Source organism: Polistes canadensis, unplaced genomic scaffold, assembly GCF_001313835.1.
Source record: "Polistes canadensis isolate GaletaPanama2010 unplaced genomic scaffold, ASM131383v1 scaffold_52, whole genome shotgun sequence".
Taxonomy (NCBI): Eukaryota; Metazoa; Arthropoda; class Insecta; order Hymenoptera; family Vespidae; genus Polistes; species Polistes canadensis.
The window spans coordinates 837,476-858,635 of NW_014569599.1; the positions used below are offsets into that span (position 1 = coordinate 837,476).

General features: G+C 30.8%; 2 protein-coding genes, 1 long non-coding RNA gene and 1 other non-coding gene across 5 annotated transcripts; 1 reads left to right on the forward strand and 3 right to left on the reverse strand.

Annotated features, from left to right (window-relative positions):
- Window positions 1-1,191: 1,191 nt before the first annotated feature.
- On the reverse strand, window positions 1,192-5,402 carry LOC106785513 (innexin inx7-like). The gene is made up of 7 exons (XM_014746061.1): window positions 4,576-5,402; window positions 4,233-4,323; window positions 4,086-4,158; window positions 3,750-3,927; window positions 3,041-3,378; window positions 2,763-2,953; window positions 1,192-2,659 (listed from the first exon to the last, which is right to left on the reverse strand). Exons 1-7 carry the CDS (start codon window positions 4,664-4,666, stop codon window positions 2,404-2,406), a joined length of 1,218 nt encoding a protein of 405 aa, XP_014601547.1. The 5' UTR covers window positions 4,667-5,402; the 3' UTR covers window positions 1,192-2,403.
- Window positions 5,403-14,782: 9,380 nt separating this feature from the next.
- On the reverse strand, window positions 14,783-16,959 carry LOC106785534 (innexin inx2). Its single transcript, XM_014746104.1, has one exon. It carries the CDS (start codon window positions 16,268-16,270, stop codon window positions 15,194-15,196), a length of 1,077 nt encoding a protein of 358 aa, XP_014601590.1. The 5' UTR covers window positions 16,271-16,959; the 3' UTR covers window positions 14,783-15,193.
- A 55-nt stretch (window positions 16,960-17,014) lies between these two features.
- On the reverse strand, window positions 17,015-20,793 carry LOC106785536. Of its 2 annotated transcripts, none has more exons than XR_001381537.1 (2): window positions 20,531-20,793; window positions 17,015-17,676 (listed from the first exon to the last, which is right to left on the reverse strand). It is a non-coding gene; the product is annotated as an uncharacterized LOC106785536 (long non-coding RNA). The 2 variants fall into 2 exon arrangements; XR_001381538.1 differs by lacking the exon at window positions 20,531-20,793 and adding an exon at window positions 18,760-18,798.
- Trnar-acg lies at window positions 18,808-18,880 on the forward strand. The gene has a single exon. It is a non-coding gene; the product is annotated as a tRNA-Arg (tRNA).
- Window positions 20,794-21,160: the final 367 nt, after the last annotated feature.

Below are 21,160 nucleotides of genomic sequence, written 5' to 3' on the forward strand. Positions count from 1 at the left end.
TCTCGATAAATCATTATTTTAATTAACCGTTCCCATTCTCACCAAGATACTTCGTTAGTTATCATAGATAATAAATCGTTACCGATTTGCCGCTTGATTTATTATACCATTTTATTCGTTCTGTCAATCAGTCGAATGTTATCCTCCCCATATACTCCATTACTAATGACATTTAACAAATGAAAAAATTGATATATATATATATATATTTCCAAATTAAATTCCATACTTTCTATATATAGATATTAGATAAAATTATAAAAGCATTACCGACCCTTAGTTATCTCCCAACTTCGTGACTCATAGAAAATGAATTCGTTTTTTCTAGAAGATCTTCAAAGAATGACTTTACTGTATTAAAACTGCATTATATTTTGTGCATCCTTCTTGAATAAAATTCGATCTATTATTATTGTTCTACTTCTAATTGTTTTTTTTTTGTTCTTATCTTTTTATTTTTAATTCTTGATTAAAGTTTCGATCGTTAACGATTACATAAAGACACATGTAACCCATTATAAAATAGAAAAAAAAAAAGAAGAAACCATAAGATTACTTTTAGAATTAATATAGGTCACTGTGCAATACGCGTTTATAAACGATCTTAACGATATAACGATTTAACGATCTTAACTATGCGACAGACTCGTTTAAGAAGTCAACGCAAATGTATACTTTACCTGCCATGCATAACTCGTACGTACCGTACGTTCCCGTATTGTAAATGTTGTTTCGAGTTAACGCACGTTGAACGTAAAAAAAAAATAAAGAAAAAAAAATGTCCAACTTGAGGAGCATCGACACGCAAATAACTATTTACTCTTTATCTCTTCTTGTCACTCTCTGTCACGCGAATAAAACATTTTAATCCGTACACGTACGTGCGTACGCTTGCTTGAAGGAAGACAAAATAAAAAATAAAAAAAGTAAATTACGCGTTACGGGTTATTACTTACAAATGTTTGACAAGTGTTCTTTATTTTTGTTAATCTATTTGAACACATTTTAAAACCGAGTGATGAGATTATATATATATATATATATATATATATATATATATATATATGTTAGGATGAATCAAAAGTTTATGCGTTTTTAAATGAATATTTTGCTTGCATGTGCAAAGTTATTTTATTGAATTCAATATATTACGAACTTTTTGTTTTATATTATATACAAAGTAATAAGTTTCTTATCTTTTTTTTTTTCTTTTTAATTAATACACTTTTTAAAAAAAGACAAAAGTATTGTTATATGGGGAACGTATAAGACAGGGCTATAAATATACAAAGAAAGAAAAACAAATACTGCATGGTGAGAGAGAAAAATATTGCAGATAAGACGATTTAAAAATGTAATATATATTTATAAGACCGTATGAATGGTGCTTAAGGCAGATAGAATAAGAACGTAGGAGATCATGATCACGAAGTCACCGAGCGTATGCAACAAAAATAAGCTCGTTAATCTACTATACTTCTATATACTCTCGTTTAAATAAATTGTACTTAAGAGCGTCTAAAGAAATGAAAGAGAGGATTTCGTTTAACGATAATATAAGCACGATTAGAAATTCTTGTTTCCAAGGACAATTGTTTTCTAATCATCGGAGAAGCTTTTTTCTTTTTTTTTTTATGAATCCGTAATACGCGTACATGTGAAAGAAGATGATGTAAAAAAAGAAAAAGAAAAAGAAAGAAAGAAAAAAAGCTATTGAAAGCTGACTGGTTCTTATTAAAAAAAAAAAAGAAAAAAAATCGGTCCACCGATTCCTTTCGTTGGAAGTTTGACAATGGAGGTGATAAATAGAAAAAGGGCTCATTTCGAGAACCGAAAGAGGGAACTCGTAAGGATCGTGAATGACTGTTAGAAAAGGGTTCGAACCCTTTTTTTCTTTCCTTCCCATTCGATTCGCATTCTTAAGTTCCATTTTTGCGCAGCGTCAACCCCCGTACTCAACAAAGGGCAACCCATTGTATTAAGAACACCACTTTCAGAATTGACGCTAAATGAACACATTTTTTCATCGTAACACGCACGTCTACCATTCCCGTTTGGTAATATCTTTCTCTCCTTTTTTTATTTCTTAGTTCTTTTCTTTTCTTATCTCTTCACAAAATACGAACGCATATTTGAAATATTTTTCGAAAAAAAATAAAAAAAGCGATAAACGAAATAAATTGTATTTGACGATTTTCCTCGAAAAATAATCCTCTCTCTTGACGGTGAAAATATTTAAATATTTCCGTTACTAATACATAAGATAATAATACGTCACTTTAGAAATATGAAAATATGCAGTCTTATCTTGGTGGAACGTTTTTAAACGATAATACATTTATCTGTATAACGTTTTTTGTTACAGTTCTATCCGGTCATATAATTATTATTGATATATTATCTTCATTTTTCCTCTAATGGAAATTCTTCTGCATCCAAATAAGCAGTCTTATAATATTGTCCTTGATTAATTGTATCGAGATCTTGAGCTAATCTTTCTAACAGATTTTTAAACACGTAATTGTCTAAATTTTTTGCTATGTAATACAAAAATAACCAATCACCAAAATGATATTCCCTGGTAACCCTGACCACGTTCCAAGGATTATATTTTCCAGGACAAGCCATGGAAAAAAGTAATTTGTTGAAACCCTCGCTTCTGTATAGAAATACAAAAAAAAAAAAAATACAAATATAAAATACAAATATAATTAAATTGATAATATTTATACGTAAGAATTATAAAACAAATGATTACTGACCTAGAATGCAATATCATCGTTATCAATCTCCAGATAAGACCGAGCAATGTGAGAAAGGATAATATAATGAACCAATACCATAAAAATATATAAATCTTTTCGTTAATTATATTCAATGCCATAACGCACAGTGCATCGTGAGTTTGTATAGTACCTGTGGAACCATATTTGTGGAATGTACACTTCGTTACCTGTTAATCATTGAAACACATAATAAAGAAAGCATCTTACTAAACAAAAAAAAAAAATAAGATAAAGAAAGTATAGATGATTCATACCTTGGGAAAAACTACATCGAGTGGTTCCATTCTTCCACCGTAACTTGGGTCAGCAGCCGTTTTGCCAAGACCCAAAAAGGCCCCTCCGAGGAACCAATCGGTCAAATAAATTTGCGTTACAACGTTAACGAAATTTAATATCTCGCACAAACTTAAATAATAAGACCATGTTCGATTAATGTAAATACGTTGGATGAAGGAAGTTCGAATATGTTGAATTTTTTCATCAACATCATCTTTCGATGGTACAACATATTTATCGTTAACTTTTAAATTAGTTTCATGCAAACCCATGCAAGCCACGTGCAAACCCGAGACCAAAGATTTAAGACGACCACCTGAAAAAGAAAAATATTCAACGTGTTGTTATATTAACAATACGAAATATAATCCTTATAACGAATCTGTTTAATATGTTCATTTCGAGAAATCATAATTAATGGCATTATCTATCTCATCGAATCATTTTCTTTAGAAAGAGATTATAGGAAATATGATTAAAAGTGTGATATCAGATGAGTAATAGTTTACCATTAAATCTATTTATCTATATCTAACAATAAGGAGAATTGATTAATTAAATGTTTACTTTATTTCTCTTTCGTTATTATATTTTTCTTAAATTTATATATAATCGCAATATATCGTATTAAGAGAGTTAAAAACAATTATGATATCATAATTGTTTTAAAAGAGAAAATTCACGTACCTTCGATTTTGCGCCACAAATAATGTGGCATGTAAAATAAAAGTGCTTGAAAAAATAAAACGAATGGTACCCATTGATAATAAGCATGATGAACTATCTCATCATCTTTATTAACTGGCCCAACACCAGGATGTGGTATTTCACCGTTATTAACGTACGACGCGTTCATGTGTTTTACCTGCAAAGTAATTTTCATTTGATCGATAAGAAAACTCGCGTATAATAATAATTAATCGTATAACAAATTACAGGACTCTCGTTTTCATGGATATGAAAGGGATCCGTTTCCCCCCATTCCTTGCATAACTTAAATACAAACATTATATAGATGCTCACCACAGTGAAAGTAGACGTAAAGAAGCAATATGTTTCTATAACGTTTAATTTTATCGACGTATCTGCTATACACCTGTTCATACAATCAAATTTTAATTGAATTTGTCCATATTCCAATTTCACACATTTGAAAAATTATTATTATACCTTATGTGTTCACCAACGTATTGTCTAGCAGATACCAATAAACTACCAAGTAGTAATGCCAAAAATGTTACTCTGTAATGTAATCTGAAAACTGATGAAAAATAATCATTCAATATATATATATATATATTACCTCTGTTTATTGTAATATAATTTATATATCAAAATAAATATGTAATTGAATTCGCGTGTCAAAAGAAAACAATAACACGTGTCTGGTTATATATCGATAATGTTGACCTCTCGAACTATGTGACACTCGAGAGTTTATCAACCGATACTGATTTTGGAAGGAAAAAAAAAAAATAAAAATAAAATGAAACAAGAAACGTTTAAAATTTACCGATATTATCTATGGCTGCCGCATCCTCGGATGCTTTAATTTTCACGTGATCTTTTAACGCGGCAAACGTTGTTAAAAACGTGGTCGCCATTGTTTCGAAGCAACGTGGATACGAAAGAAATATTTAATACGAAGACAACGACACGTTCACTCTTAATCCTGTCTTCTTTTCTTCGAGAGAATACGATTATTCAGCAATCTTGCATTTCTTTATCCTCACTTCTTCTTATTTTTTTTTTTTCTTCTCTCCTCAAGTATCTTCTTCTATTTTCACAACCTCTTCTTCATAATCATCTTCCACTTCTTCTTCTTATTTATTTTCTTCTTCGTTAGTTAATACTAGGTATTTAGGATCGTGTAATATAAATGAAAGAATAATAATTATCATTCTCTATACGTGTCGCCAGATGAAACAAGACTAATAAGTTTCTACTCTATATCTTAGAAATATATCAATAGTGAGTTAAGGTATATTAATCGTGGTTCTTGATTCGGCCAACATTCAATCTCGTGAACTTACGTTATCAGCAAACACAACGAATGATTGCGCAGCAATCTTCTCAAATGTCTAATATGTAAGTCAAAAAATGTTCCTATTATCTTTCTGTGTGATTAAATGTGTGTAACACTTTATAGTGTAATCATGTGTGAGTGAATAAAGATAAGGAAGATAAAACTTACTGTGTTATATATATATGTAAAATATAAAAAATACAATGGAAAGAAAAAGAGGTGAAGTACTTTTAAGCCACAATGGATTACTATAACTACATTGTCATAGAATCTTTTTAACCGAGCTTTATTTTTTACTTTTTATTGTTGCTGCATAAGTATAATATATATTCGACATACGTTATGCATGTATCTACAATATCACGTTTGTAAATATACATATACATTTATATATATGTATTTATGTAATCATTGATCAGTGTGTATGCATATAATCAAATTAAACGTAAAGTGTTACGTAATTTTTTTTTTTTTTTGGGGAGGGGGAAAATTCTTTATTTAATCACACGAAATGAAATATTGAATTTCTTTTTTTGTTTTATATATATGTAAATTATTAATTAATTTTCTTCCATTGGAAAAAATCTAATCTTTCGATTGAATTATTTATCTATTCGCTTCGTCAATGAGCATGGAAAAATATTCCGATTGTAACTTTTTGTTCTTAATATCTCGATTGAGAGATTTCTTATCGTAAATTTCTTCTTCTTTTTTTTTTTTCATTACCTACTGCTTTTCTGCACTGATTTTCGAATTTTTTTCTCAACGAGATAATCTTAGAATTTTTTCTCGATCGTTGTTAATAAATGTGTACTGGCACAGATTTCTCTATCGAATAATTCCCAACGCGTTAATTGTTATACGTAAGATAACAATCTCTGTTATAAATGTTGATTAAGTTTGTGATAATAATATTACGAAACGTTTGTAATTTATACTAAGAACAGGTTTAACGTATAATGTTTCTCTTCTACGATTTGTAGAACTCGAATTTGATCTGTTTAATAGATAAACATAAATAACTATCATACCACAATCTAGTCAACACACGATACATTTCTAGAAATTTCTCATCGACGAATAAAATAATAATTGTCGTGGATTTAATGAACAAACCAAAAAAATGCCAAAAATTAAGAACGGTATAACATTATTCGAAACTCTATCCCGAGAATTTTTTAACACGTTTCAAATTTAATCTTCTTTGGAAAAAAAAAAAAAAAAGTAAAAATAATTGCACGTCATACATTTTTGTTTTATTTTATGATTTTTAATGACGCCCAATAAATTTCATGCCGGAAAACAAATAGAGATAAGAATTCTGTATCAACGTTTCCTATTTATTATCACGCATTTAACGATTACCAACAATGATTTGTAAAAATTGGTAAAAAAAAAAAAGAAAAAGAAGAAAGAAAAGAGAATTGAAGTAATTTCGAAATCATATCGATAAAATACCAAGGTGTTTGTCATCCCGATTACGGTGTAAGTATAATAATAATAATTCCCCGAACTGACATGAGTTTATACACTTACGTGCTAACTTGCACGCGTATTAATTAAAACCTCATACAAATATTGTATCTAAAAAACTATGAGAATATATAAATATATTTGAATAAAAAAATTCGATACATATCATACGATTAATATATTTTAAATAAAAATAATTATCTTTCTACTGTATATAACACGTTGGGGAGGGGGATAGGGATGAATTGATAATTAAATGTGTTGTTAATTACAACAATGAATTACATAAATAAATAAATAAAAATATATAAATGAATTGAACGATTAATTCCATTATCATAATTATTAAAATGAACCCCCAAGAAGTTCGTGCATTCATTACGTTTAAAACTTTACTTTGAAATTGCACAATGAATTGTTTCTTCTTTTTATTTTTTTTTTTTTTGTAAAATATTAATTGAAAAAACCGTACACGAACTTTTGGTTCATCCTAATGTTAATGCAAATACATATACACACATGTGTGTATAGTGCATATGTATTTGTGTTATAGATTTACTGTACGTAGTAGATTATGAGAATTTTATTTGGTGGGGAATGGCGAATAAGAGAAGAGAAACGTTGTTGGTTGGTTGGTTGGTTGTTAGTCCTGTAAAGTAAAGAAGAACCAGAGAAACGAAGAAGAAGAAGAAGAAGAAGAAGGCCATGAAGCGCGTGCAACTACGAAGGTGGAGGGACTTTGACCGGCCATTGCCCTCGTACCAGGCCAACCTGAGCCAACAGAACGAAAGAACGAACGAACGAACGAGTATTCCAAAGAAGAAGACCCTGTCCTCTCCCTTCTTCGTTCCTTTACGTGCACACCAAGCTTTGTAGTAGTTGTCGTCGTCGTTGTCGTCATCTTCGATACTTGAGTACCAACCAAGTGGTACCAACTTGTACCTTTACTTTTACAATCATCTTTCTCTTTATTTCTTTCCTTCTTTCTTTTTTTATATTTTACAAATACTCATTTACCATTTTTTAGTATGTATCCACTTACTTACTTAGTTAATTATTTACTTGCATACATAATACAATTGTATTATATACTCGTTGTCAATGAAAAGTAAGAAAACAAAATACTAATTCTTTGAACACACACACACACACACGTTATTTTAAATAATAATAAAAAAAATAGAAACGTTAGAACGACGAGTAAAAATCTAGATTTATTATGTCAAACGAAAATTAAAAAATTAGAAGTTTAAACGTATGTGTATGTATTCGTTATCTCTAACTTGTTCACATTATCTAGGATATATTTCTAATTGACACACGATATATACCTGAAAGAAAAATTTGTATATATATATACCGGTAGCACAGGTTTTATATTTACACGTGCTTGTTTAAAATAATAGAAAGAGACGTTTTAAATGAATAAGTCTTTTTCTTTTGGAATACTGTGTCGGCAACCTCGACCCTGGTGTCTACTACCTATTCGTGATTAGAATGTAATTAACTTTTTGAGATCATCAGATTGTTTATATACTATTTAACATTCCATGTTAGGCACACAAGTAAATATGTATATACATATATATAGAAACTTTGCATTAAGTTCGAAAAATAAAAAGATAGCTTTAAATGTTGTTTGTAGATTGCTATACAATACCGTTCATTATACGGTTAATCTTTTACCTAATCATACTACGACCTCGATCCGATTTCTCGATTATAAGTAGAATTTTTTTTTAAAACGTCCATTGTAGAAACACACATAGATATAGATCTAACTTAATGTTTCATCGTATCTAACAACCGTGTTTTTTATAGATCAAACAAACAAACAGATATTAAATATTTTAATAATATTAGATTGTAACATATATTCCTTCAATTTTCATAGAGTTTTTTCTTCAATTTTTATATTATTAAAACATTTCTAATCGATAATAAATTTCCTTAATAATTATACATATGTTAATAAATGATACGACACAATGTATATATTAATTAATTATCTTTACTGTCAAATATAATATTGTCAAGAGACAAATATAAATCTCTCCTCGTATATTATTAAAAATCTTCATAATAAAATAATAATTAATTATGCAATTGTGTGTATATTTTCAATACAAATTAATATCGACTATATTATCTTAAAAGGATTTTTGATAAAACAAAAAAAATCCTTACGAAATTCCTCGGGCAACCTAATATTATATATTACAACACGATCATAGTAATAACAATAATAATAATAATAATAATAATACTTTGAACAGAATATAACGCGGTTAGTTTCTTAATACGATCAAATTTAACGTCGTAGTAATCGACATTAATATGTTACTATAGCAGCAATGCAATAATTTTCCTCTTAGCATCGGCACCCTACTAATCCACCGACGTTACGGGGGAACCTGAAATTGTTCGGACCTCGAATATTGTCTGGACGTAAATGAAAGAGAGAGAGAGAGAGTGAGAAAGAAATAAAGAAAGAGAGAGAAAGAGAGATCGTTGTTATATTCCTGATCGTTAATCGCAAACCGGAGCACACGGACGTATTAAATTTACCCCACACCCCCCCAGCCCCTCCTGTGTTGTACATGCACCTACATGATCAACTCCGATGCACGTAATGAATCTCAGCTATGTGTAAGTAGGAATCACATGCAGGGTCACTCGTTTATACTCTTTAAAATTCAACCAAAGGTCATTCCTGCGTTTAATGTATGTATGTATGTGTGTGTGTTTGTGTATGTATGTATACTTCTTTTCTTCCCCTCTCTTTCTGTCTAACCGGTGATCGATAATACATCGAGATAAATATGACGTAGTCCCCAACATTCTCTCATCCTTTTATCTTCATTCCTTTTTTTTCTTTTTCCTTAACCACCATTCGACATTTTTAAGCAACCAACGAACGAACACTCGTAGAACCAGTACTCTATTCGAATTTTATCATACGAATCATTCGAATATAAATAACGTTGTTTTCATAATGATATAGATTGAAAATATGTAATGTACAAGCATTATTAGTGTGGTATATTTTAAAAAATTATATTGTAAATGGTATTAAACAAAAATTATGTTATTTTTTTGTAAGAAAAAAAAAATATAAATTTATAAATTAAATATTCGATTATATATATATATATATAAATCGAATGTTATACTTACTTCGACATTTTGTTTTTCACGTGGCTTATTAAAAATATTCACTTAGAAAAATATTAAAAATATTTGATATAATTATATTTGAATTTTATTTTATTATTTTAAATATGAAAGAAGTATTTTTAATTCGAATAAAATAAGACACGTTTTCTTTCTTCTTTTTTTTTTTTTTTTTTGTCTTTCAATGTCGAATCTTACAATACGTGGAACTAAATCGTTCAGGTTTTTTTTCTTTTTCTTAATTAGCATAATGCATCAGCATTCGTCGTCATTCGTGGTTAACCATACGATACTCTCTTAAACGTGCAAAATTCAACAAAGATCTCTAAGCTGGATTTTATTTCGCTGATATTTACTTTTTTTTTGATATTACACTAAACAAAAAAAGAAAAATCATTTTTTATTCGCGCATTTAAATAAACGAAAAGAAAAGGTAGACAACATTATTAATAAACTTGCGATATACTTCCTTCGATCTCAAATTCGCATAATCGGTGTTATAAAAAAAAAAAAGAAAAAAAAAAAAAGAAGGAAGAGGGAAAGCAGAGAAAATAAAATGAAATGAAATCGAATAAAAATAGAAGGAAATTAAAGAACACTAATGAGAGTAAAGTGTTCCTTCCATTTTAATTACTTACACGTTTAGAGATACAAATCTCTTCTATCGTCGGAGTGATTAGGTATTCTCTCACTTATTTTATTTTTTTTTTCTATTTTGTTCTAACATCTCTCTCTCTCTCTCTCTCTCTCTCTCTCTTTCTCTTTCTATCTTATTTATTATTATGCATATAAAATAATTATATTTCATTGAAACGTTTGACGTCGACGAAAAAGAATAGTTTAATAAAAAAAAAAGAATGCAATCGCACAAAAGCCAACAAAAAATATTAAAATAAAATAATAATCATAATATAACGATTAATGTTGACCATGAAAAAAAAAAAAAACAAAATTGATATGTTAAAGTTTAATGATCTTATTATTCATCGACGTTTCATGAAAAAATCTTATTATAAATTAAAACAATTTCGTTGTGTCTAATAATAATAATAATCTAATAGAAAATAAAAGAAAAATGTATACATATATATACATATATATATATATATATTTTAATCATTTCTAAACATGTGGCACGAGCAGAGGCACGAATACATATTAGCAATTATCGTAATACTTTTTATTCGAAGAAGCAACCAACCAACCAACCGATAGCGAACAATTACCACGATTATGGTTGGCATATTTTTTGTTGTTGCTGTCTGATTTATTCTTTTTCCATTTTTCTTTACCTGTTACAACCATTTTTATTTTACGTATGTGTGTGGGTGGTGTGTATCTTTATCGCCTTTTTTTTTCTTTTTTTTTTCTTCTTTTTCAACTATAATAATCACACATCTCTCTCTCTCTCTCTCTCTCTCTCTCTCTTTTTTTCTTTCTTTCATGCCTACACAAGTGAAATCATGACAAACATAACGCATACACGTGTTGGCACTTTTTTATCTTTTTTCATTTTTTTTTTTTAACGGAAAACGTGTCATAAATGTCGTAAGCAGAATTCGAAGGAGTTGATTGGCCAACAATGGCTTTTAGGTTTCTCCCAGGAATTTTATTTGTTCATGTTTTTTTTTTTCTTTTCTTCCATTTCATGTTATTCCTACTATTACTATTTTACTATATTTACTACTACAACTATTATTTATTTATTCTTTTTTTTTTTAATACTATCTTTATTATTATTATTATTATTATTATTATTATTATTATTATTATTATTATCATTATAATAATCAATAGAATTATGCAAAAAAAAAAATATCGCACCGCCAAATATATTTTTCCTTAAAAAAAAAAATAATGGCGCCGACGCATGCCTTTTTTTTTTTTTCTTATTCTCTCTTCGCACACTTCGAAACTCATACGATCTACACAAAAAAAAAAAAAAAGAAGAAAAGGAAAAAGGGAATGGGGGGGGGTAAAAAGAAATAAAGAAAAAAATAAATGGTTTAAGGGAAAGAAAGTGGGATAGGAAAATTAAAAAAAATGAGGGTTAGATAGGGGAAAAAAAAAATATGAGAATCATTATTACGGAGCGTTTTTTTCGTTAACTCTCTCGACAGTCTTAGAAGGGCGCATGAACACGATTAGAAAATGCATTTGAAATTGACACAATAGGGAATTATATATATATATCTATCTTCATACTTTTTTACTCGCAAATGTATTCTTCATTCTTTTTATTTCGTCAGATTTTATATATAATCCGTAGACAAATAATGATCCTTGCCGTGGGTTGTTCAAGGGTTACCACAAGTTGTTATCCTTGAAAATCGAATTAATCGAAAGAATTATCTAATTTTTGTGTCTTTTTCTTTTTTTTTTTTGTCACACTAATATATCAAATCGATCATTAATCAATAATATTTGAATACATCATACTACATAGTATAAAATGTCATCTTTAGATTGAATAATATGCATAGATTGTTAGATTATTATTATTAATATTATTATTATTATTATTTATCGAACTTATCAATTATTTTATATAATATTTTGTGTTCAGTCGACCGATATGTTTCATTTGTTTCATATATAAATATATATATATTTTTTTTTTCGAAAGATTTATAACAATATATTGTTATCAAAAATATTCTTTACTTTGTGTTTTCGTCGAAAAATAATACGCACTGAGGACACGTGTGTTTGATGAATTTGTATATAAATTTGTATAACTATATTATATCGTAGTATAATTAACGCACACACATATATTTGATTTTATTTAATTAATTAATTATTCATTTATTTATTTTCGGTAACCCCCATAAAACACGCAGGGACGGGTGGTTTATTATGTCGTCGTGATAGATAGTACAAAAAAAAAAAACTATAACATACAACAGACATAATATATATATGTTATACAAATAATATTCTCGACTGTCCTGTAAATAGTAGAGTTTTATATTATACATATGCAAATGTATATATTTATATATATATTAAAAAAAAAAAAAAAAAAGGAAAGAAGAACAGGAACGTTTTCATCTCATTTTGGCCCCTTAGTTTAAAACGTGGTTGACGTTCATAGATATACATGTATATTATTATGTCTTTTTGTGCGTGGAATGCAAGATTACATTTTTTTTTTCTTTTTTTTTTCTTATTTTTTTTTTTTTAATAGCAAAGACTGATATGAAAATAACATAAATGTAAAAAATATGTATAATCAGTATTCTCATAGTATATATCTACATGGGTCTCTCTCTCTCATTTTTCTTTTGCACTTTCTTCGTTTCTATTACTCCCTCTTTCGTAAATTATTTTTATCTAACTCTCTCTCTCTCTCTCTATCTATCTATCTCTATTTTTCTTACATATTTCATACACACACACACACATTCATACAGACACGTTCTTACTATCACCATATACTATATATTCGCATATATATATATATAAATGTATCTTTCCCATAAAAAATGGGAAGGAACTACAATATACAACACAATACGATATGATTATTATTTTATTTACTTGCTATATAAAAAAATAATTGATAGAGGACAAAAAGAAAAGAAAATAAAAGAAAAAAAGGAAAAAGAATGGAAAAATTTATGGGAGGACAACGTAAGGGGAAAAGAAAAAAAAAATAGCGGTCTCTCTCTCTCTCTATCTTTCTATAAAAGGTGTGTTTTGTATATGAACAAAGGTAATAAAATAACGCTTAAAAGGAAATAACTTTATATATGGATATGTTATTGATAGATTTGATCTATGATCATGCAATTAACGTTATTCGTTTATTTTATAATTTGGTCAAATATAATGATACTATTCGTTGAGAAATTTTATACAATAATGTAAGAAAAATAATTTCGTATAAACGTATATATCTCGAAGGGGGTAATAAAATAAAATTAAATAAAAATTTTTTGTGAAAAAACGAATGAACAGAGAAAATAGTCTACTACTTTTTCCACGACGCTTTACATGGGGGAAAAAAAAAAAAAAATATATCTTTTTCATGTTTTTCATCCCCACACCGTTTGTTCAAGTTGTCCTATACTATCTGTTGCGATAATACGCGGCAGTGAGATAATATAACTCTGGAGTCCTGCTGTGAGGAAAAAGGAACTAAAAGAAAAACGAAAAAAGGGCAAAGAAAAATAAAGGAAAGGGAAAGTAAAGTAAAGAAAAAAAAAAAAAAAACGGGAAAAGGGAAAAACGCCGTCCTCCGATTTATCACACTATTAGAGACCGGCGAAGGCCTATGAGTTCCAGAAATATCTAAAAATATATTATACATAACCTACGACAAACATTTAAGAAAATATTCTTGTGTTTCATCGGTCGATACTATTTTATCATCCTCTTCGTTTTCACGTTTAAAATTTTCATTTTTATAGACCCCATATATATATATTTAGATATATTTATCCTATGGTTTATACAAAATTTATATATCGAACAAATTAATAATGAGAAAATAAATCAAATAGATCTATTTCTTTTCTTCTTTTTTTCTTTTTTTTTTTTCGTATATATCTATGGGTGAAATATTAAAAACGAGAAACAATCGAAATAAAAAAAAAATCATTATTAAATGAAGAGGGGGTCTGATATATGTGATATATATATACTTTTCTTGTTTTTCTTAATTCTATATCATCCATTTGTTAATCGTTCCCATTCGTTTCAGATCACCTATGTAAATTCACCTGTAGGTTCCTTACATAAGTGATCAACGTGAAAGTGGTTATAGAAAATCGTCGAACGGCAATCGCAAGACTCAATATTATTTCTTTCTCAAGAAAAAAATGAAAAATGATAAATCATAATCGAACGTAAAGAAAGAGAAGCGCGAGGGGGCCCGGGGGGTTTTAGCTGAAGAAAAAAAAAAGCAAGATTAGAACAATAATCAATGCTACAACGATATTGATTAATAGTAGTGGTAGTTTTTTTTTTCTTTTTTATATTCTTTTCTTAAAGCGCTATCGATAAGCATGTGTGGCGTGTTAAATAGATAAATACGACTCGATCCTTTCATAAAACGAATATAATTCAAATAATTATTAATATTATTATTATTCTGAGATATCACGAGAGGATCAGCCGACGAAAAAAAAAACCAAAGAAAAGAATTCTTGCGATTGCAGTGTGGAGGACCCTCTTTCACGAAAAATAAATCCACGGATATTTTGTTTCTCATCATTCCTCGAATTTATTCTCCTTTCTTTTTGTTTTCTTTTCGTCAAAAATGACAATGACGATTTGATTTTTTTTTTGTTATTAACGAATGACTTTCATTATCGTCGGGAGAGGAGAAAGAGGAAGGGGGATGGGGGGTTATAGTTTTTGATACTGAACAAAAAATCGTTTCTACGATGATTTCAGAACAAAATATTGGATAAAACCGTAAATGATGAATTTTAACGAATGATAAATAGATTTAGACCGTTTCTTTACCCTGCAGCTTCAATGCCAGATCTGATACAAGCTGTTTGTAGACCAACGGGTCGATATTCTTACCCAATTGATAAAGGACGAACCAATCGCCTATTTGACATTTTTGTGCGATCATTTCGATATCATGTTTGTCTGACAAACGTGAACGGGCACGAAGCAACATAAGACGCAATTTAGGTCCAGCAATAACAGCAGCACGATAAGCCAAACTGAGACCGCTTAATACAGCCAGGATAATGAACCAGAACCATAGGAACACGTAGATCTTCTCGTTGACGATGTTCAATGGAAGTACGCAGAGTCCGTCGAACTTTTGTACAGTACCGGAAGCACCATATTTGTGGAAGGTACACTTGGTTACCTTTGGGAACACACGGGACATAGGATCATCCCGATCCTCCGGTTCTAATTCGGTGAATTTGACGACGTCCGAACCGTAAGTAGAAAATTCCCCATCCAAAAAGAAATCCATGAAGTATATTTGTCCAACTACGTTGATGAAATTTAATATTTCGCAGAAGAAAAATCTATATGCGTAAAAGTTTTGCGAATGTAAATTCAATGCCAAATAATCGACCAATAATTTTCGTCTCTCGCATTTGACTTCCTCGTTGGTAAGATGGCAATTAAGGTCAAGCATGAGCATCTTAATCCTACCGGCTTCCCAATTTTTCCAAAGATAACGTGGCACGTAAAATAATATCGCTTGGAAGAATAGGGTGAAACATACCCACTGATAATATTTGTGGTATTTAACTTCATCAACCCCTTCTACGTGATTACGTACACCAGCGTGTGCGACATCCTGACCAACTATACCACCACGATTCGGTACGGTAAAGGTTGAATAGATCCAGCAATAAGTGTCCATTACGTTGGGCGGTATTTCATCAACAATGCAGTCGATAGGGTCGCCGATATACTGTCTCGAGGTTACCAGCAAGGAAAATGCGATCAGTATGATCACGGTTGCTTTGTAATGCAATCGAAATACATTATTGTCGATGCACACGGAGTCTAACTTGAGTAGACCCTTAACAGAACCGAAAACATCAAACATGATGATTGCTGTTTTTCTTCAATACTATTATAATAGTCGATTAATTAGTATAGTAAATTTTTCTTCCTCAACTTCCTCTTCCGTAACAAGTATATTATATCCTTCTTCCTTTAAAATCACAATGATGACCAGAGAAGGGAATATTATATCCTTGAAACAACGCGTGTTGTTTGCCTCCGAGAAGGGGGGTTGAATTGAAAAGAAAAAAACCAAAAATAAAAATAGAAGAACTCTCTCAATTACAAAAAAACAACTTCCTTCTTCTTCTTCTTATTTTCTTTTTTGCGCGCGCTTTTTTATTTAGCGAAACGTGGTGCAACGACCACCTTGCAGCACCGCGTTGATTCTTTTTATAGGCGAAAACGTGAACGAGCACGTGCTTGTGGACTATTCGAAGTTAAGCGCGCGCGTCCTCCTCCTGTTGCGCTTAGAAATCGAATCACTACGCGCACGAGTGTTGTATTATACGACAATGACGACGACGACGACGACGACTATGCACTAGGACCGTCTGTAACGCACAGACCGTCACCGAGCAGCTCTCTCCTGTAATGGCCGCGTTCAGAAATGCCGTACGACATGAGGAGGACACACCGCGCGCGTTCTACCGGCTTTGCGTTCCCTTTTGCTTTTCTCTTTCTCCTTCCTGCGCGCCCTTTCCCTATCTCTTTTTCTTTCTCCTTCCTGCGCGCCCTTTCCCTATCTCTTTTTCTTTCTCCCCTCCCTCCCTTCCTTTCCTTTTTTTCTCTCTCTCTCTCTTTCGTTTCTTCTCCGACTCGTCTGGTAGAGTCGTCTCTTTCTTTCTTTTTTTTTCTCCCCCTCTCTTTCTCTCTCTCTCTCTCTCGTATATACTACTACTAGACTTTCTCTCCCTCTTTTACTCTAGAGAACTAACTCGTCGACTGCAGGGTACCCGTGTCGGGAGCCGAGAAACTGTTCGTTGCTTCTGCTTGCAAGGGGAGATTCCGTCCCCCCACTTTTATGACGCGACTATACCATCTCCCCCTTACGGAACGCGTCACTACTACCAATGACGTCCCACGATCTCTTTCTCTCTATCCTTTTCCAATGCGCACGCGTATAATATACTTAACCAATTTCTCTGGTTCTTCTTCTCTCTCTCTCTTTTTCATTATTCTACTCTTCTCTTATTGTGTTAGTCTTCTCTCTCTCTCTTTTATCTTTTTCTCTTTTTAACCTTTTAACGGTCAAACCCATGGGGGCACGCACTACGTACGTAAGGCTCCTCGGACGATTTCGGATGAAATCGAATGAAATCGTGACTCAGTTACCCCCTCCACCGAGTTTGTTTTGTTTAAGCATGCGCCGTAGTACGCGGCAACAACGGCGGCTGCAGTGGCGCTGTTACCATGGTAACCAATAGCTATGCGAATGCTGGATATTTGCTAGAACAAAATAAAAAAATGACAATTTTTAATAATATACAAATATTAATATTAGCCTAATTGATCGTTTAATTCGAAAGAGTATCATTTGTTAAATTATTAACGATTTTCAATTGAATTCATTGAATAATTTTGTCAAATATATATATGGATAACTAATTCAAAAATATTTCATTGTTTAGGTATCTATTTAGTAATGTTTTATTCAATGAATATATAATACTTCTTACCTATATGTAATTTACGAATAAATCGTGAATAATTTAGATCTCATTCCGATCGTAAATGTCGGATAATCGAGAAAATCTCGTTGGTACAATTTGTATTCCAACAAAGATGTTCCCGGAAATGAAATAACATGCAGGAGTGGCATTTAATGCTTAGCTTGCGGTAAAATACGATAAACACTTATGCATGTATGTATGTATATATCTATCGATGTTTTCCCACGGTCTTTCGATTCTTTCAATAAATCATTTTTATCGAGATATAATACAATGTCTCTTTTAAATATAAACATTAACTTTTGATATTTATCTAATGGACAAGTTAACGCCTTATTTAAAGAAGTTTTATTAATTGTAGGATTTAAGATCCGATTCTATTGTTAGAAATGAATGTGATTGTAATCCATTCCTATGAAATTATTATAGCATATGATGTAATTAATCGTAACTCGCGAATCGTCACGAGTACTAAGAATTTAAGAATAGAACTTCTTCACTGACAAGACGTTGGGATCGGATAACAAGAGATATAAAAGCACAATGACAATTATAGTTAGATAAAATGTTACTTTGATGAGAGAGCTTAAAATAATCTTTAAGAGATTAAATATGTGTTAGAGAGTTTAATATTATTTATTCTTACAATATTAGAGATCGTTTTATTTGAATACTAAAGAAAACTTAATAATAATGTTATATTCAAGATTGAATAAATTTTGGGGAGAAAATAACTCGTTGATTACTACTCACAGTTTTTTTTATCATTTTCCTATTACATAATTCATTTAATTTATAAAAATTCATCAGCTTATGTATATATATAATAGTATAAATAAAAACTACTTCCTAAGATTACTTGTGTTGAAGGGAGTAGACCCATATTATAGACTACACCTCCAAGGTCGGTCCTGTGGCGCAACGGATAACGCGTCTGACTACGGATCAGAAGATTCCAGGTTCGAATCCTGGCAGGATCGTTAATACTTTTTTTTAGTCTCAATTATATTATAAAAATAATTTATACATGATTATGTATTAACACACAAAATTTATAAATATATACTTGTATATTATCTTCTAATATGATTATTTTTCTTATTAAAAAATGTTATGTCTAAATTTATACGATGCTATCGTACAATTTTAATTATAGTATCGATAACTACACAGACAAAAATTTCTTTTCTATTTTAATATAAGGAGAAAAAATGTGAAAAGAGAAAAAGAAAAACTAATTGTGGAGCAATTGAACGTTATATCTAAGAAGCGGAAACACGTATTCGTTCTAATCAGTACGTATGAATACTACCTTCCTGCCTATCATGTATCATACTCATGTGTTTCTTCATCGACTTAATTCAGTATTTCGTCTAGGTATCATCAGAAGACATATTTCTTATAATAAATCATAAAATACGAGATCAATTATGAATTCATCTATTAATATTTGTCCACGTCCACGTGGTCTGCCTAAGGCATAAAACAATGTGAAAGAGAACCGCTGATGCCAGTCAACGTTTACTCACGTTTCTCACGGTCGAAGCATTCGAAATACATACATACATACAAACCCTGCATACCTCTAAACCCCTGTGTGCTTTCTCGATCCTCGGATCCTTTCTACGTTCAAATGAATGGGATAGTCACGACGTTGCTTTTTTAACGCCGACGAACTAGCAAGAAAGTCTTTCGGCTCTTTTACAACGTTTCAACGTTAAACGGAAAAAAGATAGAAGAAAATTGGATTGCCGGGGATTAAGTATATACTTTCACTGGTTAGTATGGGCTGAAAAGCAAGAAGCATCTCTATCGGGGCCTATATCGTCTTCTTTTGTCCGGAATAAATAAAAAAGGAAAAAAGGAAAAAAGAAAAAGAATAAAAAAAAATAAAAAAAAACGTACGCGATAGAATATAAAAGGATCTGCTTAACGTCATGGAAACTAATTGGAAGCGAGCGTAGTCGGATGGGTCAAATAAATTAACCCATCATGGTTGCTTCTTTGAAATGTAAGGAAGAGAAGGGCTAGTTGCAAAATGCGTGTAAAGCGAGAAGGACCATCAAGGAGAATACTGAAAACCGTTTATATACTGAAACGCACGAATTATTATTCTTCTTTTATCCTTTTATTTTTATTCTTTTAAAACGCGTACCGAGAATTTCTAAATTCACCTGTAGTTTCATATCTCAGTATAAGTATATACATTGAAAGATCATATATTTCAATAATACAAGTTCATTTAAATCTAATAAAACCGGGGTGGTATTATTATTAATCAACCGCAACGAGATTCTTACCGTTTGTCCAATTTAATGGAAAGAAAAAAAAAACAAAAAGAGAAGAAAAGAAAAGAAAAGAAAAGAGAAGAAACAAAAGGTCGACGATCCGCCCTCGAGCTTGGTTATTATTCATATTTGGACCCCCATATTCATAGTTAGACTTCTGAATAGACATTCCTTCGAATTGCCAAAGAATTTTTTAGCAGGATGGGGTTTCTCTTACCTGCGGTCTGCGGACAGGTATCGACAAGGCGCGATACTCGATACGTCAGATGCTTATACGTATATACAAACACGTGTTACTGTATATTACTTATATACAGGTATGTGTAAGTAGCAAGTATATACCTGCGACTCCTCGAAGTCAACTCTGAGATGTTGGAGGAGAGAACGAGAGAAAGGAGAGAAAGGGAGGGGCCGGTTTTTCTGGTTTTGGTGTGCCTCAACCTTGCAAACTTTGCTTGCTGCTTTGCCGAGGTTTACGTACGGGATGATACCTCCTGCGTTTTAAAGCGACGTTTTCGATCACTTATTGGTTACGAAAAAAATCTTATCCGTGTAAATTGAATCATCTTCTATTTCCTTCTTTCATCTGTATTTCTTTCTCTCTCTTTCTTTCTCTCTCTCTCTAGACATTAAATTGATTTCGGCAGTAATCGTTTTTCCAAAATTGCATTCCGCATTCCTTTCCTTTCGTAACTCGGAAATGTTTCATTCGATATCCGGTTAAACGTTTAATTATTGGCGGAACATTGAAATTGTTCTTAAATTACCGTTATCTTTCTACCTCTCTTTCTTCTGATGGCTACTACACGCAACCCACAACCTTCGACCTTGGGCTATTAAACGAAAAGAGTATCTCATTATCTTTGGATCATATTCTTATTCTTCATTCTCGTCAGATATTATAATATTTTATTACATAAATAAATAAATATATAACTGTAACATATAAAATATTGATTATTTCATTAACAA

Bases quoted from the DNA above. Each gene is read 5' to 3' on its own strand.
- LOC106785513 (XM_014746061.1), bottom strand. From the start codon at position 4,666: ATGGCGACCACGTTTTTAACAACGTTTGCCGCGTTAAAAGATCACGTG. The intron at 3,928-4,085 runs GTGAGCATCTAT...ATTACTTTGCAG, and splicing joins TTACGTCTACTTTCACTGTG to GTAAAACACATGAACGCGTC. The intron at 2,660-2,762 runs GTCAGTAATCAT...ATTTCTATACAG, and splicing joins ACGATGATATTGCATTCTAG to AAGCGAGGGTTTCAACAAAT.
- LOC106785534 (XM_014746104.1), bottom strand. From the start codon at position 16,270: ATGTTTGATGTTTTCGGTTCTGTTAAGGGTCTACTCAAGTTAGACTCC.